General features: G+C 31.9%; 2 protein-coding genes across 2 annotated transcripts; both read left to right on the top strand.

Annotated features, from left to right (window-relative positions):
* Window positions 1-1,721: 1,721 nt before the first annotated feature.
* On the top strand, window positions 1,722-4,092 carry LOC130903853 (larval cuticle protein F1-like). Its single transcript, XM_057816201.1, has 2 exons — window positions 1,722-1,885; window positions 3,665-4,092. Exons 1-2 carry the CDS (start codon window positions 1,760-1,762, stop codon window positions 4,028-4,030), a joined length of 492 nt encoding a protein of 163 aa, XP_057672184.1. The 5' UTR covers window positions 1,722-1,759; the 3' UTR covers window positions 4,031-4,092.
* A 9,529-nt stretch (window positions 4,093-13,621) lies between these two features.
* Window positions 13,622-15,642, top strand: LOC130903573 (keratin-associated protein 6-2-like). Its single transcript, XM_057815761.1, has 2 exons — window positions 13,622-13,868; window positions 15,299-15,642. The coding sequence occupies exons 1-2, from the start codon at window positions 13,711-13,713 to the stop codon at window positions 15,546-15,548; spliced, it is 408 nt and encodes a 135-aa protein (XP_057671744.1). The 5' UTR covers window positions 13,622-13,710; the 3' UTR covers window positions 15,549-15,642.
* The last annotated feature ends 1,370 nt before the right edge of the window (window positions 15,643-17,012 follow it).

Raw genomic sequence — 17,012 nt, 5'->3', positions numbered from 1 at the left:
TCTTTATGTATAAACTCGCTAGATATCAGAAAACTTAGAACCAGAGCTGCTGCTGATACCTTTATGTTTCATGTAAAACAAATATCAAAAATTATTCTTCACATTTACTACGGAATTCCACTATTGATTAATAATTTCATCAATTTAAGCAAAAATATGAAAAGATCAGTTGAAACTAGCAAAAAACCAGTTCTACGGTGGCATTTATAGATTGGATTGAAAAATATACTGGAAGTTTTGTGGCACAACGACGTACTTAGATGTTTGTCTCTTCGATGATGAAAACGTGCAAGACATCATTTTTGTAGAAAATTTTCATTTCATAAGTTACGTTACAACACATTTCCACTTCAAAATCTTATTTTACTTATTTACGAGGATGGTCACAAAAGTACTTAACCTGACCTAGAGATGACGGTAGTTACAGCATAGTTACAATAGTTACAATTTATACAGCATATGTTTCAAGTTTGGAGATTTGTAAACATGGAAAAAATTAGTCATCGTTATGTGATACAATACTTTTATTTTAAAGACATTAGACCAACCAATATGAAAGCTAAACTAGTTTCTACTCTGGGTGAAACTGCTCTGGGTAGCAGAGCTTAAACGGGGCCATACGACCTGCGTTTACCAGCATCGCAGTGGTGGACCAAATGAAGTGACGACTCCAGAAAATCCAAAAAACAGTAATAGATAATCGTCGACTGAAAGTGCGCGAGCTAGCAGACGTAGTAGGCATTTCAAAAGTACGTACATTGCATATTAACTGTGCGCAAGATGGATGCCGCGTTTGCTCACAATGGAACAAAAACAGCGTCGTGAAAATGTTTCTATCAAGTTTTTGGCAATGTTCCACAGAAATAAAGCTTAGTTTTTGTGCCTTGTCATAACCATGGATGAAACCGTGAAACAGAAAAACAATCAAAACAATAGAAAGGGGAGAACCAGCTTCTATGAAGACAAAGACCATTCCATGCGCATACAAGGTGATTCTGTCGAATTTTTGAGATTTAGAAAAAGAAAAACTATCAATGGCGAGTTTATACGAACTTATTGCAACGTTCGAGTGAAGAAATCAAACAAGAACGGCCACATTTGGCTAAGAGGAAAGTATTGTTTCATCAATACAATGCACCAACTCAAACCTCCGTTATTGCAATGGCAAAAATTAATGAATTAAAGTTTGAATTGCTACCTCATGCACACTATTCACCAGATTTAGTCCCCTCGGATGAAGAGGTGATGTCGGCAGTTAATGGCTATTTTGAGGAGCTTGACGATTCTTATTCTAAAAACTTGAAAATCGCTGGGAAAAGTGTATGGAGCTAAAAGGGTATTACTTTGAAAAACGAATATATTTTTTTCCTAAATGTTTGTGTTTCCTTTGTAGCACTGAGTAAGTCAATAGAAATTTTATAATAATGGGATTACAGGATTCTGGTGGCATCCATGAATCAAGAAGAGATGATAACACATAAATACAATTTTTTTTTTCGTCGTTTTTATGATCTAATAGATTTATTGAATATTTGGTTCCATTCATCAATCCCTTGTAATGGAAAGTTTATACATATACATGTGTATAAAGTATAATATGACCCATATATCACAACCCAGTTAACAACGTACTGGTTTTTATTTGAAACAGGATACTTTGTTCAGAATGTCTACGATCATATAAATACTCTACTGATATTACAATAATTATCAGTTCAATTCTCGAAATCTTAAAGAAACATTTGAGAATTTTTAAAACATGTACAGCGTTGTTCTAGTTTTGTTAGTAGCCACAGCAGTGAATGCTGGACATTTGGCATTAGGAGTCGGATATAACAATTATGGACGAGTATTAGGAACAGGATCTGGAAGTACCGTATCGCAGGTATGTAATTTTACTCAAGTATATTCGAAATGTTGAGCTAGGTATTTTCATGTAGGTATCCTCAACTGACAGCGTTTTTGTCAGGAATAGAAATTACCAACAGGATATTGTTATAGTAAATGCTCTAGACAGGTTATGGAACGGATGTGACCGTTTACGTGCTTATCGCTGCGTCGTAGTATCCCCTTAAAGCCATATATGACCACAGCATTAATAAGGAGGGTACCAGGACAGGAGTGACGTAGTAGTAGTCTTATCAGACACCTAACTGCAGCATAGATATACATACATAAAAAAAACATCAAAATACGGGGTATGTTAAACAGGGGTGTTGTGACGTATTTTGCAAGGTGATAACGGCCGACGTACGTGTTTTTTAAGTCGACCAAATTGAAATACGGGGTATTTTGTAAGCTGGCAAAATTAAGTCGGCCGTTATCACCTTGCAAAACACGTCACGTCACCTCTTTTTAACACACCCCGTATTTCGAGACTACTACTTCGTCACTTCCGTCCTGGTACCCTCCTAATCGACGCTGCGGTCAGACATGGCGATAAGGATACTACGACATAGCGATAAACTCGCAAACGTCACATCCGTTCCAGAACCGGTTTAGAGCAACTACTTAAGCTATATTTTGTTAACTGTGTCTTTCCATCGGTTTAACTTTAAGGACTAATATAATTACTTATACAGGATGTTTCTAGTAAAATTTGGACCTCTGGTGTCTCAAGTCAAATTCAGATTTGAAAAAATACTTAAAAAAGGACAAAGTAGAATGTTTTTGAACATCTAACTTTATCCTAAGCTTATTTCAATGCTCCACTCCGAGTGCTAACTGATACTGTACTAACTGTAAAAACACAGATCAGAATAATACCCTTAAGAAAACACCTGAATCAGTACTTCTAAGTTATTTTCTGTCTCTTGATTGTTGGTATATTTTAGGCTTTCCGTAAAATCCTGAGTCAAAATTTGTTTATGAACGATGAGATCAAAAATACAGTCACGCTGTGAGAAAATGCAAAACGATTGATCAATGTCTGTTAGGGTATATAACGTATATCTTCAACTATTAGTCTATTACTACACTTTCCAGACAATCTAACACTCTTTCCAAATTTCACACATTCAATCCAGCCATTGAAAACTGAAAGGAAGGAAATCGTTTATTATTGAAACACCAGATACTTTTTAAATTCCAATTGTGATTATTATTATCTAATTGACTATATGAATGTTTAAAATAAGTTAAATTGTTCGTAATTAATAGGTAGTCACTAGGGGTACTAGATGATTAAGATAAGGGCGTTGACACTCAAATTCAATTTTTCAAAAAGTACATTTAATCGAATTGTCATTTAAACGACTGATATGTCAATATTAGTATAGATCTGTAACGAGGCGGTGTCAGTTATTGGTTTCCTCATGCTTAAAATATTTATTAATTGGTTCCTTTATCACATCGATTTGCCAATAAACACCACCAATTTCAGTATATAAGATTCAAACTCGTTTTTATTGACAGACAATAACTGGTCCCTCCTAGATTTCATTCTCATTTTTCTAAAACTTGTGATACTTAATATTGATAAAGAAATTTCATAATTATAACTAAATTATAACTCACTTCCAGATATTTTTCGAATGGATCTAAAATTGCATGATCTGCATGAAAATGGTGTGAATTAGAATCAACCACCAAATTAATTTTTTAATTTGACCTAGTAATCTAATTTAACTGAGTTTGGGTTACATCGTTTACTTAATTTTTCCAGCAATCTACAAGCACTTCCATTGCCAACTCGGCAATAGCTCCAGTAACTATATCCTCTGCTCCAGCTGTAGCATTAGCTGCACCACCTGTAGCCGTATTATCAGCCGCACCTTTAGCTGTAGCTGCACATCCTGTAGTATCTATACCGACGGCAACTAGTTCTCAATCTCGAGTTGATGTCATTAACTCTAGACCTCTTGTGTCTCAAGTGGTTTCTTCAGTACCTGTCAACCTTGCGGTAAGCGGGGGAGTTGGAGCTGGATACGACTATGGATATGGTAATGGTTTGGTAGCAAGCGCTGGACTTGTCACGGGAAATGTCAATTCAGCTTATGGGGCTAACGCACATTCGCCCAGATCATACTAGGATGGTGGAATTTATTTAAAGTATGTTTTATATGAAATATAGAAATACTTTTCTCATTGAAACATTGCGTTTTATTTGTGTGAATTAAATAATCTGTCCATTTTATGGTTCACAAAATTCAACAGATATAAATTAACAATTTTATACAATTCGAAATAATTTGATTCGTGAAACATAAATAAGATACAGTTCAAAAACACTAAGAAACGTGCTATTTTAGAGTTATTTATATTAAGAAATAAATAATAAATTTGAATTAAAAAAAAACTAAAAAGAACTGCGTTAATTTTATTTTAGACACTACGTCGACATTTTGTAATTCAATAAAAATGAGGAAAGTGGATTAAATTAATGAGATACTTACCCAAAAGCATGTTACAAAGCACAGACTATACTATTCTCCTTTCTGTAATGAAGTTGCCTATATTCCTGGTATTCTTTGTATTTAACGTTCGTTTTTTAAACAAAAATTTTATTTGTACGTAACCTCACTTTATGTGGAATTCATTAAAGAACAAATAACTGATGAAATATCCCTTTTAAGTTTTTGTTCTTTTCTTTTTTTTTCCGAGAAGATGTATCGACACCATCATGTCACAATAATTAACAAACAACTTATAGTAAAAGGAAAACGTATTGCGATAATATGTTGTCGAATAGCAAAAAATTGTTTACTGCGAAATAGATGGAATTGTGCCGCAGGTTGTCCAACAAAATATGAAACGAACTATTAATGTCTTTTAATTAGAATAGTAGGATGTTACGTAAAGAAGAACAAGTTCACTACATCTAGATAATTAAAAGGTGCATCAAACTTGTTAATTAATAATAGAAATGAAAATTGATTTCACAAATTCTCCACCTCTTATTTTTTTTATTTTATATCAATTTAAATAAATGATAGGTTTTTTTGTGAAAATTATTATTGGCGTTACAACCCAATTTCTGTCTTTATTTAAATATCAACTGACATTCACTATGAATATATTAGGGTTGCCAAATTGCCAAATTGCCAAACCGGACAAACCAGCAAGTTTGGTAAAAAGACCAGACACCCTAGATTATCCAGTTGTGTGTCTTAGTATTAATAGATACAAAAAAATAATTGTTTGTAAAATTATTACCATAAATCTTGTTAAATTCTAATGAAATATTAGAAAAAACGAATGCCAAATCAGTCTAAATATCAAAATAAACATTGTTAAATTCTTATGAAATGAAATTGCACAAATACGACTTCCCGAAGCAAAACAAAATAAAAAAATAATCTAAACAAATCAAAACTCCTCTTCAAGTTAAACAATAAAAATAATTATTCAATTTTTGGTCAGCAGAAACCTACATAAGAGTTCCGTTTCTTTCAAAATGCAGTTGTTAAAATCCTTACAGATCAAATGTTTTAAATCATATTCTCCAACCAACATTTTAGCGACAGCGTTAACAGGTGATCTGCTGTGTATTAAAGAAAAAACTTTTGCAACGTTTGCTTTACGTCATGGAATCGCAAAGTGATACGGACAAGGAATTCTTAAAACCAAGGTTCTCTTTGTTATTGTTCAGGTTTGTAGTTAATCAAAACATTTGCTATAGGGCGGGACTACCAACTGCCAGAGCGACTGACAGTCGACTCGCCTGCATTCGACCACGCTCAGCGCTCGTTCGTTTGCGAAATATACAAAGCCTAACAGAAGCCGGACAAGCGGGACACCGGACATACAAGCGAAAAGCCTATGTCCAGCTTTTAATATAAATATCACCTACCACATGAAAAATAGAAAAAACAAGATTTTCATTGTAAAATATTTTAGCCACTCCTATATCACTTTATATATCATCATCCAGTTTATCATATAATTTACTTAAGGTTATTAATAATTCTATCTAATTGTATCTTTGTAGTTATTTTTCTAGTCTTGCATTTATGGTTATAACTTACTTGATGAATCACTACAAACCTCTTCAGAGTGGGTTATGATTCATTACGTTATATGATATACTAGGTTCGTTCCAACCCATCAAAAAACCGTCTTTGGTACAGTGATTTTGCGCTACGATTCTGCGCAATAGAGATTACGTGTTCCAACCGGCGGTTACCGTTATACGAACGATTCTCTTTTGCGTTCCAACGGACTTAGGTATCGTTTGTGAACCGTTTCCGGGACGGTCTTTTCGATACTTGATGATAGCAAGTACTGTTACAAGAACCGTGCAGAGCTAGAAATTGCGCAGAAAATATCTATAAACGCTTCCATTTCCGCTTCCAATAATCATTTCAAGAACGGTCCTGACTAGCAGAGTGGAACAAACCTACCATTATTTTTATTTATTATCTTGAATATACACCCTTCTTATATCCCTACAATGCTACACGAAAACCTTCAGTATGTTTGCCTTTCTCCATTTCATATCTTCAACGGAATCAAATTTGTTCTTTTGATTGTAAGGAAACAAGTAGAAATCTAAAGGCGTAAGTGCGTAAAACAAAAGAAATGTTTCTGCTCTCAAATGCTGAAATTGACTATAAACCTCTTGATAGACAAAGTTGAATGAGATAACGTATGACTTGTTCGTCCGTATGGTTTCTTCATCTTCTACAGTCTCATCAATACATATTCAAAGATAGCATCTAATCAATTAACAGTTTTTTTATACACTCATTTGTTTTTAATGTGGACGCGTTACCGGGAAGGAAGTCTACAATGACTTTTAGTCCATTTTGAAAACACTTATGCAACTAAAAAACACGTAAATGTACACTACAATAAACTGGTTTCAATAAACTTCTTTCAATAAATTGTTTCAGTTTTCAATTGCATGTAAATGTTGACAATTTGTTGCATGTTTTTTTGTTGGAACAACTCTGATGCGAATGGAAGCTACGGCTACACTGATTTGTTTATAGTAGTAAGCACCATTGGAATCGTAAAATCTTACAAAATAAGAGCTGTTAATTGCTGGCGCTCGGCGTACACGTACTTCCGGAGAATATTGAACAATCATACCTCTTAAACTCAAAGTGAAATAGAAGATAAAATATTTAAAAACCCCAAAATAAACAGTTTTTATCATTAGAGCCGTCTCACATAATATATATGGGACTTAAACCATGAATATATTTACGACAATGTTTTATTTTTAATAAACAAAAAAATGGCTTAATTAGTTTAATCTTTTGTGTGTTGTAAGCTAGATGTGTTATTTGAGCACCATTAAATTTGGATTTTCGTTGCCTCATACAATTTGTTGCCTTGCATGCTACAAATTCTGTAATTACTATGTTTCACTGTGAAAACGAAGCGAATGACAAAAATACATTATTAGCCTCTTGTACATGTTTTATTCCCACAAACTGTCCGTTCTCTTCACTTTATTCACGAAATTCACCATATTTCAAGGTTTCTTTAGTAGCCAAACAAAGAAAAATATTAATTCGTTCTAAAATATTACAGAAGGTCAAAAGGTATTAATTATATATATATATATATATATATAAAAAAAGCTAATTTCCTAGATCAAGGTCGTGTTTGGGCAGTGAAACCAACGTGAAATGACCACCAGATTTAACTGAAACGTTTCGCACCATTTACGTTATACAAGGGAGTTTCTATAATTATATCTTTAAATTATTAAGTTTCTACGGACACTGTGATATTAGAAAAATGTTAAATTTCAAAGAAAATTTGATAATTATCATTATTTTCAGAGTGAACATCTATTTTATCTAAAAGTAGAAATAGAATTGGAGCAGATGAGTTTTTTATGTTTTTTTTATTAATATGTAAAAAAATCACTTTAATATATTTATATATATGCATCAATTTTTTGGAAAATATGCACTATAATTACGAAATATACGACGATATTTGCAAAATATGCAATTGCTTTTAATGGTTGTGAATATGTATAGATTTCAATCATGTTTCAAGTACGGAATATATTTATTATTATTGTTTGAGAGATTCTTCCTTTTTATGGAAGTATTTCCATCGATAGGGCATCATTATCTTTGATAGTTCGTCCTCGTGTATATGTTTTTTTAAAACGGGCTAGAAATTAGTACTTTCCGGTTTATTTTTAGGTAAAAGTTTTTACCGGACTATCACAATAATTTCCTGGCTCGGTCCGACAAAATGAGATTTTCTGTCCTAAAAATAAACCGAAAGTACTAATTTCTAGCCCGTTTTAAAAAAACTACTGTTACAGTATATGAACTTCACCACAATGTCCTCTTTCCATAATTCCATAAATATTTGATAGCAACAAAGACATATTTATTAAAATACAACCTCCGTATCCTTCATAAAATCTACTTACTACCCATTTTTCGCGGTTTATAATACACTAATAGTTGCAAGAGTTAAATATTGAAATGTAGTTTTAGATTTAGAAATAATAATGGTAATAGTTATGGGGTCCATTATAAAAAATTTGAAGCATTTCATTATAATCAAATTTTAAATAATAGCTAGACATCCATTTCTTTTAATCTCGCATATTTAAACTATTTTATATCCCTCGTAGAAGATACTAAGCTGTAAAAAACCTAGTTCATGGTTGATTTAATCCGAATCTTTCGTAAATATCTAGTTATTGTTTGTTAACAAAATTTTTAAAATCGTCAGTAGTTTGTGAAATAATTGAATCGGAATAAAAGTTGAATCGTCACAAAGTTGACATCATTGGGATTGTCTTTGATAAATAATGTGGTTCAACTAGACTTGTAGGTCGAATATACTTCTTTCAATTTTTATGAAAAAATAATTGTTGCTATCAACTCGACTTATTTAATATTCTGTTTCAGTTTTGAACTGTCGAATATCATATCATTTACAAGAAACAATCCTCAACATTTCAAACTAGCATTACTATGTTTTTCATGGCTCTTTTACACAATTTGAACCTCGGAAAGTTACAGAATGGCAAATCAGCGAAGAAATTCTATTAATAGTGAAAGCAATACTACTAATATTGAAATAAATAGGACTAAACTAATTAATTGCAATTCTAGGAATGCTTGAATAATTTGCACGTCCTGTCGTAACAGAAATTTTCTATACAAATCGGCACATGTTGTTTAATTAAATGTTAATTAATTATTGATAAAGTTATATAAACTAATGAAAATAATATCACGAAACAAAGTTTTATCATAAGAGCCTTGCTTAGAAAGTGGGTCTCTAAATTTTTTTTAAATAAAGAACTTGTTTACCGACTTCCATGTTTAATTATATAGACCAATCTACAATGTGTTAACGAATCTTAATTTTGAAAACAGAGCGCAACACCGCTTGGTGATGAAGCACATGCTGGTAGACCCCGATCTTCAGTTACTCTTGAAATATATAGAGAGGCTAAGACGTATAACCAAACAATTGAGAAAACACTTGGTATTGAACCTGCATTTTGTAAAAAAAAATTTGCCACACACCATTAACGTTATTAGTTACTTTTAATAGTAACATTAATCTTTTTGACATGTAGTTACAAGAAGATGAAGTCACATGCCACACATACATGATCATAAACATTGTTACTCGTACAATATATGATTTCCAAACGGTAGAATCAGTAAAAATAACGGGGCAAAAGTTAAAAATCTTAAATAATGGTGGACATTATATTAATGAAAAAATAGTAACTCCTGATAAAACATAGATACCATTTTTTGAAAAAGATTAACCAACCATAGCAATGGCTAAAAAGCAAAGGATTGTCAAGAAAGTTATGTACGCACTTTTTGTTCATGGTACAAAATTAGTGACAGCTTGAAAATAAATGTACATTTACAGCGATCTGCGTCAGTTTTTCGCAGGTTAATGAAATGAAATCACTTTAAGCCATCGTTGCACAGTGTATAACAGAGAATTGACAGTCATTGAACATCCACCTTATTTGCTTGATTTTTACATTTACGTGGTCGACGTTTCACGGAAGAGTATAATATAGATGAAGCAATTCATCAATTTTTCAGAGCATCTCAAAAAAAGTGACTGGCTTTAAGTAGTGGAAGCTTCAGTTACAAAACTGATGTAGATGGTGATAACTTGAATAAAATCATTTTCCTAAAAGGACTTGTAAATTATTTGTAGTATATATAATACATTCACCAATCTTGTTACTAAACTTACTTATATAGGATAATGGTTTAAGAGGTATCCGAATATTTAAATATAGGTTAGCTTGTCACTTGTTTGGTCAGTTCTGGGTTCCTCTGGGGGTGTTTTGATGTGTTTGATAAAACTGAGCAATTTTTTGGAACTTTTCAGCATATGTAGATAATTTCTTCAAAATTAACATTCTTCTGGTCTAGAGAATATACATCCCAATCTCAAAAATTAAAGCTACTTCCCATCTAATCGATATCTTAATATTTTGTGAAAACTTTGGAAATTTTTTTTCAATTACGAAATTTCTTCAGCCCTAAAATGTAATGTTACCGTATTATGGCATTATGTAACACGTTATATTCTTTTCGTATATTTTGGCTTTGGCTCACATAAGCTTATTTTTCTTAAGATTCCCATTTCAGTTACGGATTTCACTTTTATTTTATTTTAAATGAATAAGCCATTTTTTGTTGCGTTTTTATTTCATGTAATATCACTTAAAATGTCTTTCAGTATCTCCAATTCCTCGCTTTATTTCTTCAATGTTTTCTACTCATTCTATTCATGTAATTGAGCACCTCTACCATTTCTGGCTTTTCGAACACAGAGGCAAAAGTTTTTTTTACGTTAATTTCAAATTAGTTTTAATTAGTTGTTTTGGTAAATATCTAAATTATGATGTAGTCTTATCCGGGCTCGACAATCAAGTACCATGTAGTCGGCAAAAAGAGTTCTAGTAGTGCTATGTTCCTGTTGCCGAACTTTCAAAACTCTTAACACTCTTTTAAGGTGTAATCTATTATTATAGAAAATAGTGAAAGACTCCTGAAACATTTTTCTCTAAATTTTGTAGATTCAAGTCTTCTCACTTTGTCTACAGTATTTTTACCATCGCGATCATGGTCTTTTCGACTCCCCTTTTCATCAAACTATTCCATTCTTCTTATTTTATCAGAGAAAAAATTTTTCAATACGTATTTTTCAACATACTCTGTTTCCCTTTTTGCAAATTGAGTGGCAGAAAAATATTTGAAATTTTTGTTAATCAAATCACTCCATAACTTTAACGTTTGTTGCTGTATCTCAGAAAAGTAAACATGGAATGAATTATATAAAATTAACCACGCAGAAGCCTCATCTACTTCAAAAATTATGTACCAGCCAGTAGCGGAGCCTAGAGGACGTTTACACTGTTCCTAACCAAGAAATAGTAATTGTTAAAAAAACTGTGGTAGAAAGTACACAATCTAGACAGATTATGTTTCAAATTTGAAGACGTTATGTTGTTTAGTATTTGTTTGGCAACCATCAATATTGAACTTTTTCAGTTAATTTGTATACATGGAAAAAATTAGTCATCGTTATGTGATACAACACTTTTATTTGAAAAGCTTTAGCCCAACCAATATAAAAGCTGCACTAGGTTCTACTCTGGGTGAGATTGCTTTTTCGTTATCAATAATAAAATATTGGGTAGCAGATTTTAAACGAGGCTCTACAACCTGCGAGCACCATCATCGCAGTGGTCGACCAAATGAGGTGACGACACCAGAAAATCAACAAACGGTACTGGATGATCGTCGACTGAAAGTGTGCGAGCTAGCAGACATAATAGACATTTGGACATGAGATTTTAATGATCTTGGTCACAAAATGTTCCATTTTACGCCGGATTTATAAAAAAAATTAGTAGAAATAGCTGGGATGAAAATTTCTCATAGTTTTACTGTTTTAAATCGTAAAAAAACGGTTTTGCAAAATAATCCTTTACAAAAAATTATGGTAATTATACACTTTCGCGGTCACCTGGTTTTTTGGTTAGGTTAGGTTAGGTTAGGTTAGGTTGGCTCTAGAAAATCGAAAAATGGATGGATTTTAATGATCTTGGTCTCAAAATGTTCCATTTTATGGTGGATTTATAAAAAAAATACGAAAATTAAAAAAAATAAATATTTTTTACAGTTTCATAACTTTAAATGCAAAAAAATGACTTTCTACATATAATCCTTCGTAACTGTTTCTGACGTCGCGGAATCAAGTTCGTATATTTTTTTTCGCAATTTACATAAAAAAATGAATATTTTGAAAAAAAAAAGTTTTTCTACTATTTAAGGTTTAAAACTATTAAAAACCGCAAATTCAGCCACTACCCCCGTGTTTTTCATAAATTCGTCGTAAAATGGAACATTTTGAGACCAAAATTATAAAATTTATCTATTTTTCGATTTTTAATGGTCCAAAAACTATTGACATTGAAGAATATAGTACTAAACTATTCACGAAAATTGATTGTTTTTCATCGATTTCATTTTAAGCTATAAAAACTGAAAAAATCATTCTTTTTGGATTTTTTTTTAAATTGTTAATAATTTATGTAGAATACAAAAAAAATATAAGAACTTTATCCGATAATGAGATAATTTTTTGTAAAGGATTATTTTGCAAAACCGTTTTTTTTACGATTTAAAACAGTAAAACTATGAGAAATTTTCATTCCAGCTATTTCTACTAATTTTTTTTATAAATCCGCCGTAAAATGGAACATTTTGAGACCAAGATCATTAAAATCCATCCATTTTTCGATTTTCTAGAGCCAAAAAACCAGGTGACCGTGAAAGTGTATAATTACCGAAAATATTTCTCGTGGGTCCATCACTACACACCCGAAATAAAAGAATAATTAAAACAATGGACTGAAAAGGTAGAGGCGGCTCCAAAGAAGGAAAAGACCGACTATATTGAAAAAAGAAAAACTATCAATGGCGAGCATTAAGCGAAAAGAATTGTTGTTTCATCAATACATTTAATGAATTGAAGTTTGGATTACTACTTCAAGCACCCCATTCGACGGATTTACCTCCCTCGAATTATTTTATGTTCTCAGACTTGAAAAAACGGCTCTATTTGCCAACAATGAAGAGGTTGATGTCGTTAGTTAATGGTTACTTTGAGAAGCTTGATGATTCTTATTATAAAAAAGGTATCAAACTTGAATTGAATATCGCTGGAAAAAATGTATGGTGCTAAAAGGAGATTACGTTGAAAAATAAATATATATTTTTCCAAAATTTTGGTGTTTTCTTTGTTGGGCCTGGTGCATCTGGGACCATCCTCATACAATACCTCCCGAATTTTTTTGCATGAATATTGACATGCCCTGTATTTTCTACATCTGTGTATTTTATTTTATCATATGTTGATATAAGTAATACTATAACGTGATGTTACCAATATTAATTTCATATTCATGTTTGTTCATAATGAACAAAAAATGAAAATATAAAAATAATTATGTAAAAAATGGAACTTGAATTCGTTCTATATACTTGATGGCCGTTGTTCGCTCATGCATAAGCAAATATTATTGTAAAATTATGAAAAAAACTATTCTCACAATAAAGGTCTCGCAATATCACATACCGAGAAAAGAGGGAAGTCTTGCGCAAAAAGTAATAAACACACTGTCTAAGAGTTAACTATAAAAGTTGTCGAGTGTTTACTTCAGAAGTATCAGTTTAGCTGACGGTTAAACATAAACAAATATTTCCATCAAGCGTTAACATTTTCAAAAAAATGTTCAGATTCTTAGTAGTTTGTGTTGCCGTTACTATGGTATCTGCTGCTCCAGGAATTGGTTATGGTGGTTACGGCAGTTACGGAGGTTATGGCGGTTACGGCAGCTACGGAGGTTATGGTGGTTACGGAGTTATTCCAGCTGCTACTAGCTACAGGTAGGTTACAATAATGAAAACACGATATATAGATGTAATTAGTACAAATTTAATATAAAAGCTCAACAACATTATACAGCTCTAATTATCTTTACCTATTGAAAATAAAGTTGAACAAGCTGCTTTATTACTTTATGTTTGATAACCGTGGATAACAGACCTTCTCGTTATTTGCGGGAAAAATGTGATTTGCGAATACAAGCCTTAATAAAAAAAAAGCTAATATTGATAATAGCTATATGATTTCGATAAATTTCAACGGTGTGGCAGCATAAGCACGGAAAATGTTGAATGATTTGGACACACTGTCGGTTGATGGAAGACATTTTCTCACCAAAACAATTCTCACAAAGACCAACTTTTTGGATCAATTTAATCAGGATTTTGGAAGAAGTGGAATTGATCAAAAGGTGCAATAGATATGTACAGTTCCCATGTCCAAAATTCGTTAATCAGGCTGCTATTTGTTTCCTTATTCCCCTGTTTTGTTGATTTCACCCTGGGTGAATATTTCTTGTTTTCATAAATAAAAAATGGCTCGACAGGAAGATATTTCACTTCAATGATGTACCACCGACAAATAATTATTTTAATAACCTCAATATGAATTGTTATTTTAAAAAAGAGAAAAATATTAACACACAATGGATTATGTGTATAAAGATATGAGACTACATTGAACGGTAAATTGATTTTTTCCCAAGAAACGTGTGGCTCATTAAAAAAGTCACTGACTCATTGACCAGTCCTCGTAACCTTCGTTTTTAACAAATTTTAAACTCAATGTATTTAATAGAGTTCCAAATCCACACGCTTTTTCATATTATTTCCTTCACTTCACCTCGTTGTTTGTTTGTCTTTTTATAAGCACCCCAAATTCTTTTCAAACTTGAAACGCTCAATTGAAATAGATGTTTTTCTGTTCCTAATATTATATATTGATTAGAAAACCACACTTTAGCCACAATAATCGGAATAAGCAGTATAATTCCCATTTAAAAATTAGTTTTTTGCACACAAAAACATACTTTTGAGGTTTTCTACTAAGCCTTTTACATTTGACACTCATATTACATATCGAATGTTTAAGATTACTTGTACTTTGAGGCAAATTTGAATTTTTCAACTGACCTATTGAAAGAAAACAATCGTAGTGTTACTCATTATATTAATAATTTTTGTAACCAACCTTCAATATTCGTCAAAGCAAATAAAACATAGAGAAGCAATAAATTTATTATCAATCAAAATGTAAAATATACATATAAATCCAAAATCTAGAAAATCTCTAAGTTACAAATAAGAATTGATGATAATACTGGTTTCCAGAAATGATTTAATTTTGTTTTTAAAACGTTTATCTTATTATCCACAATTTTATTTTAGAAAGTTTCCATAACATCATTTTTTTTACTTATTTCGAATGTCAGTTCCAGAATTGACCACCATACTCCAATTCTGAAAACAGCAGTAGTTGCTCCAGTAGTATCGAAAGCTTACGTATCACCTATAAGCTACCACAGCTCACCCATTGTATCCAGTTATGGATTAGGACATGGTTATGGTGCAGGACTTGGATATGGCTCAGGATATGGATACGGTTTAGGACATGGCTACGATTTGGGACACGGTTACGGTTTAGGCAACAGTTACAACTTGGGATATGGACATGGTTGGTGAATGATCCGATGAATTTGTTGATTTGTTATTGTTCAAATCTCATATATGTGTTCATTTTCATAAAATACTGATGATTATTGAAAAATAAATTATTTCTTATAAAAACTAGTTTCATTAATTCAATTGTTAAGTTTGTAGTGAACTTTTAATACAACATGGAATATAATAGTGTTCAAAATAGCCATAATTAAAGACTAATTATGTAAATATCGAAAGGATCTCATGAAAACTGAGAGAAGGATTTGAGGATTATGTCGAGGATTATATCGATGCCTTATTAGTCTTTATATATATATATTATATTTTCATACATTTGGGCATAAGGTACACTCTATGGCTCGTGAAAAAATTTAAGCAAAAAATAGTTATCGATTATCTCAGTCTTTATAAAAAAAAATATAAATCTATGTTTATATATTAGCTGAATCTCCTGCTGCAACAGTTAACTCGTGATTCATTCATTATCCGTCTAAAGTTTCTGTAAGAAAATGTGACATCTAGCGTTTTTATTCGCAGAACTTTATTGAGAAACTAGATTCCAGTAGGTTCTCTCAAAATCCACTATGTGTGACTCCAAATCTTCCATGTTTATCGTTCGCAGTAGAAAAACATGTGAGGAGAATCATCTTGCACTTCATCGCAGTACGGAGCTTCGGGTTAATCCCACTTACTCATCGTATGTAAGTAAGGTTCAAAATCCCCGTATTTGTAGATAATAATACCCAACTTCGGAAAGGTGCTTTTCTATCCAAGGTTACACGCGTAGTAGCAATTTCAATCTTGGTCTTAAGAATTTTGCCCTTCTTCTATCGTGAAAATCCATTTGTCCTGTGCTGTTTCCACTTCGATACTTTTTATGACCAGCTGTAAAACCACCCAATAAACTAAAGGACTAAATGGCGATTTTCTGTACGCCTGCGCTTGTCTTTTTTGCTACTTCTGTATTCTAATAGCTTGGGCCAACACCTCTGCATTATACAAAAGTGTCGACTGAACTGTGGTCATCAGGAACCGCCTATTCCTCATACTCAATTTTAAGAACCAAACAGAATTTAAAAAGTTTGAATATACTTAAGTTTGAAATGTATATGCTAGGAAATTTTTAATTGTAAATAATTTTGCAATGGGTTTTTAAGTCCTGAAGTGCTGTTAAATATAAGAAAGTAATAGTTTCTATATGATCAACTCTCCTTTACATTTCTGAACCTATGTGTTGTTTTTAAATTCATCTAAATGAGTATGTAGCATATGAACTTTTAGCGACCAAAGATAACAACAAAAATTTATCAATGCATCTAAATGTTCTTGATTTTAGGTCTCTTCTGTTTCAAAATTAGTTTTTTTTGATAATTTTTAAAAGAAAGATAAATTTTGGCGTTTCGACTTTTCAATTTGTTTATTTATATTGATTAATCATGAAAATCAAAATAAGGATAAAATCAACTTAGTTCTAATAAGAAAAAT

The sequence above is a fragment of the Diorhabda carinulata genome, chromosome 2 (genome assembly GCF_026250575.1).
Source record: "Diorhabda carinulata isolate Delta chromosome 2, icDioCari1.1, whole genome shotgun sequence".
In the NCBI taxonomy this organism is placed as follows: domain Eukaryota; kingdom Metazoa; phylum Arthropoda; class Insecta; order Coleoptera; family Chrysomelidae; genus Diorhabda; species Diorhabda carinulata.
Note: the sequence above shows the minus strand (reverse complement) of the source record. Positions and strands in the feature narration are given on the sequence as shown.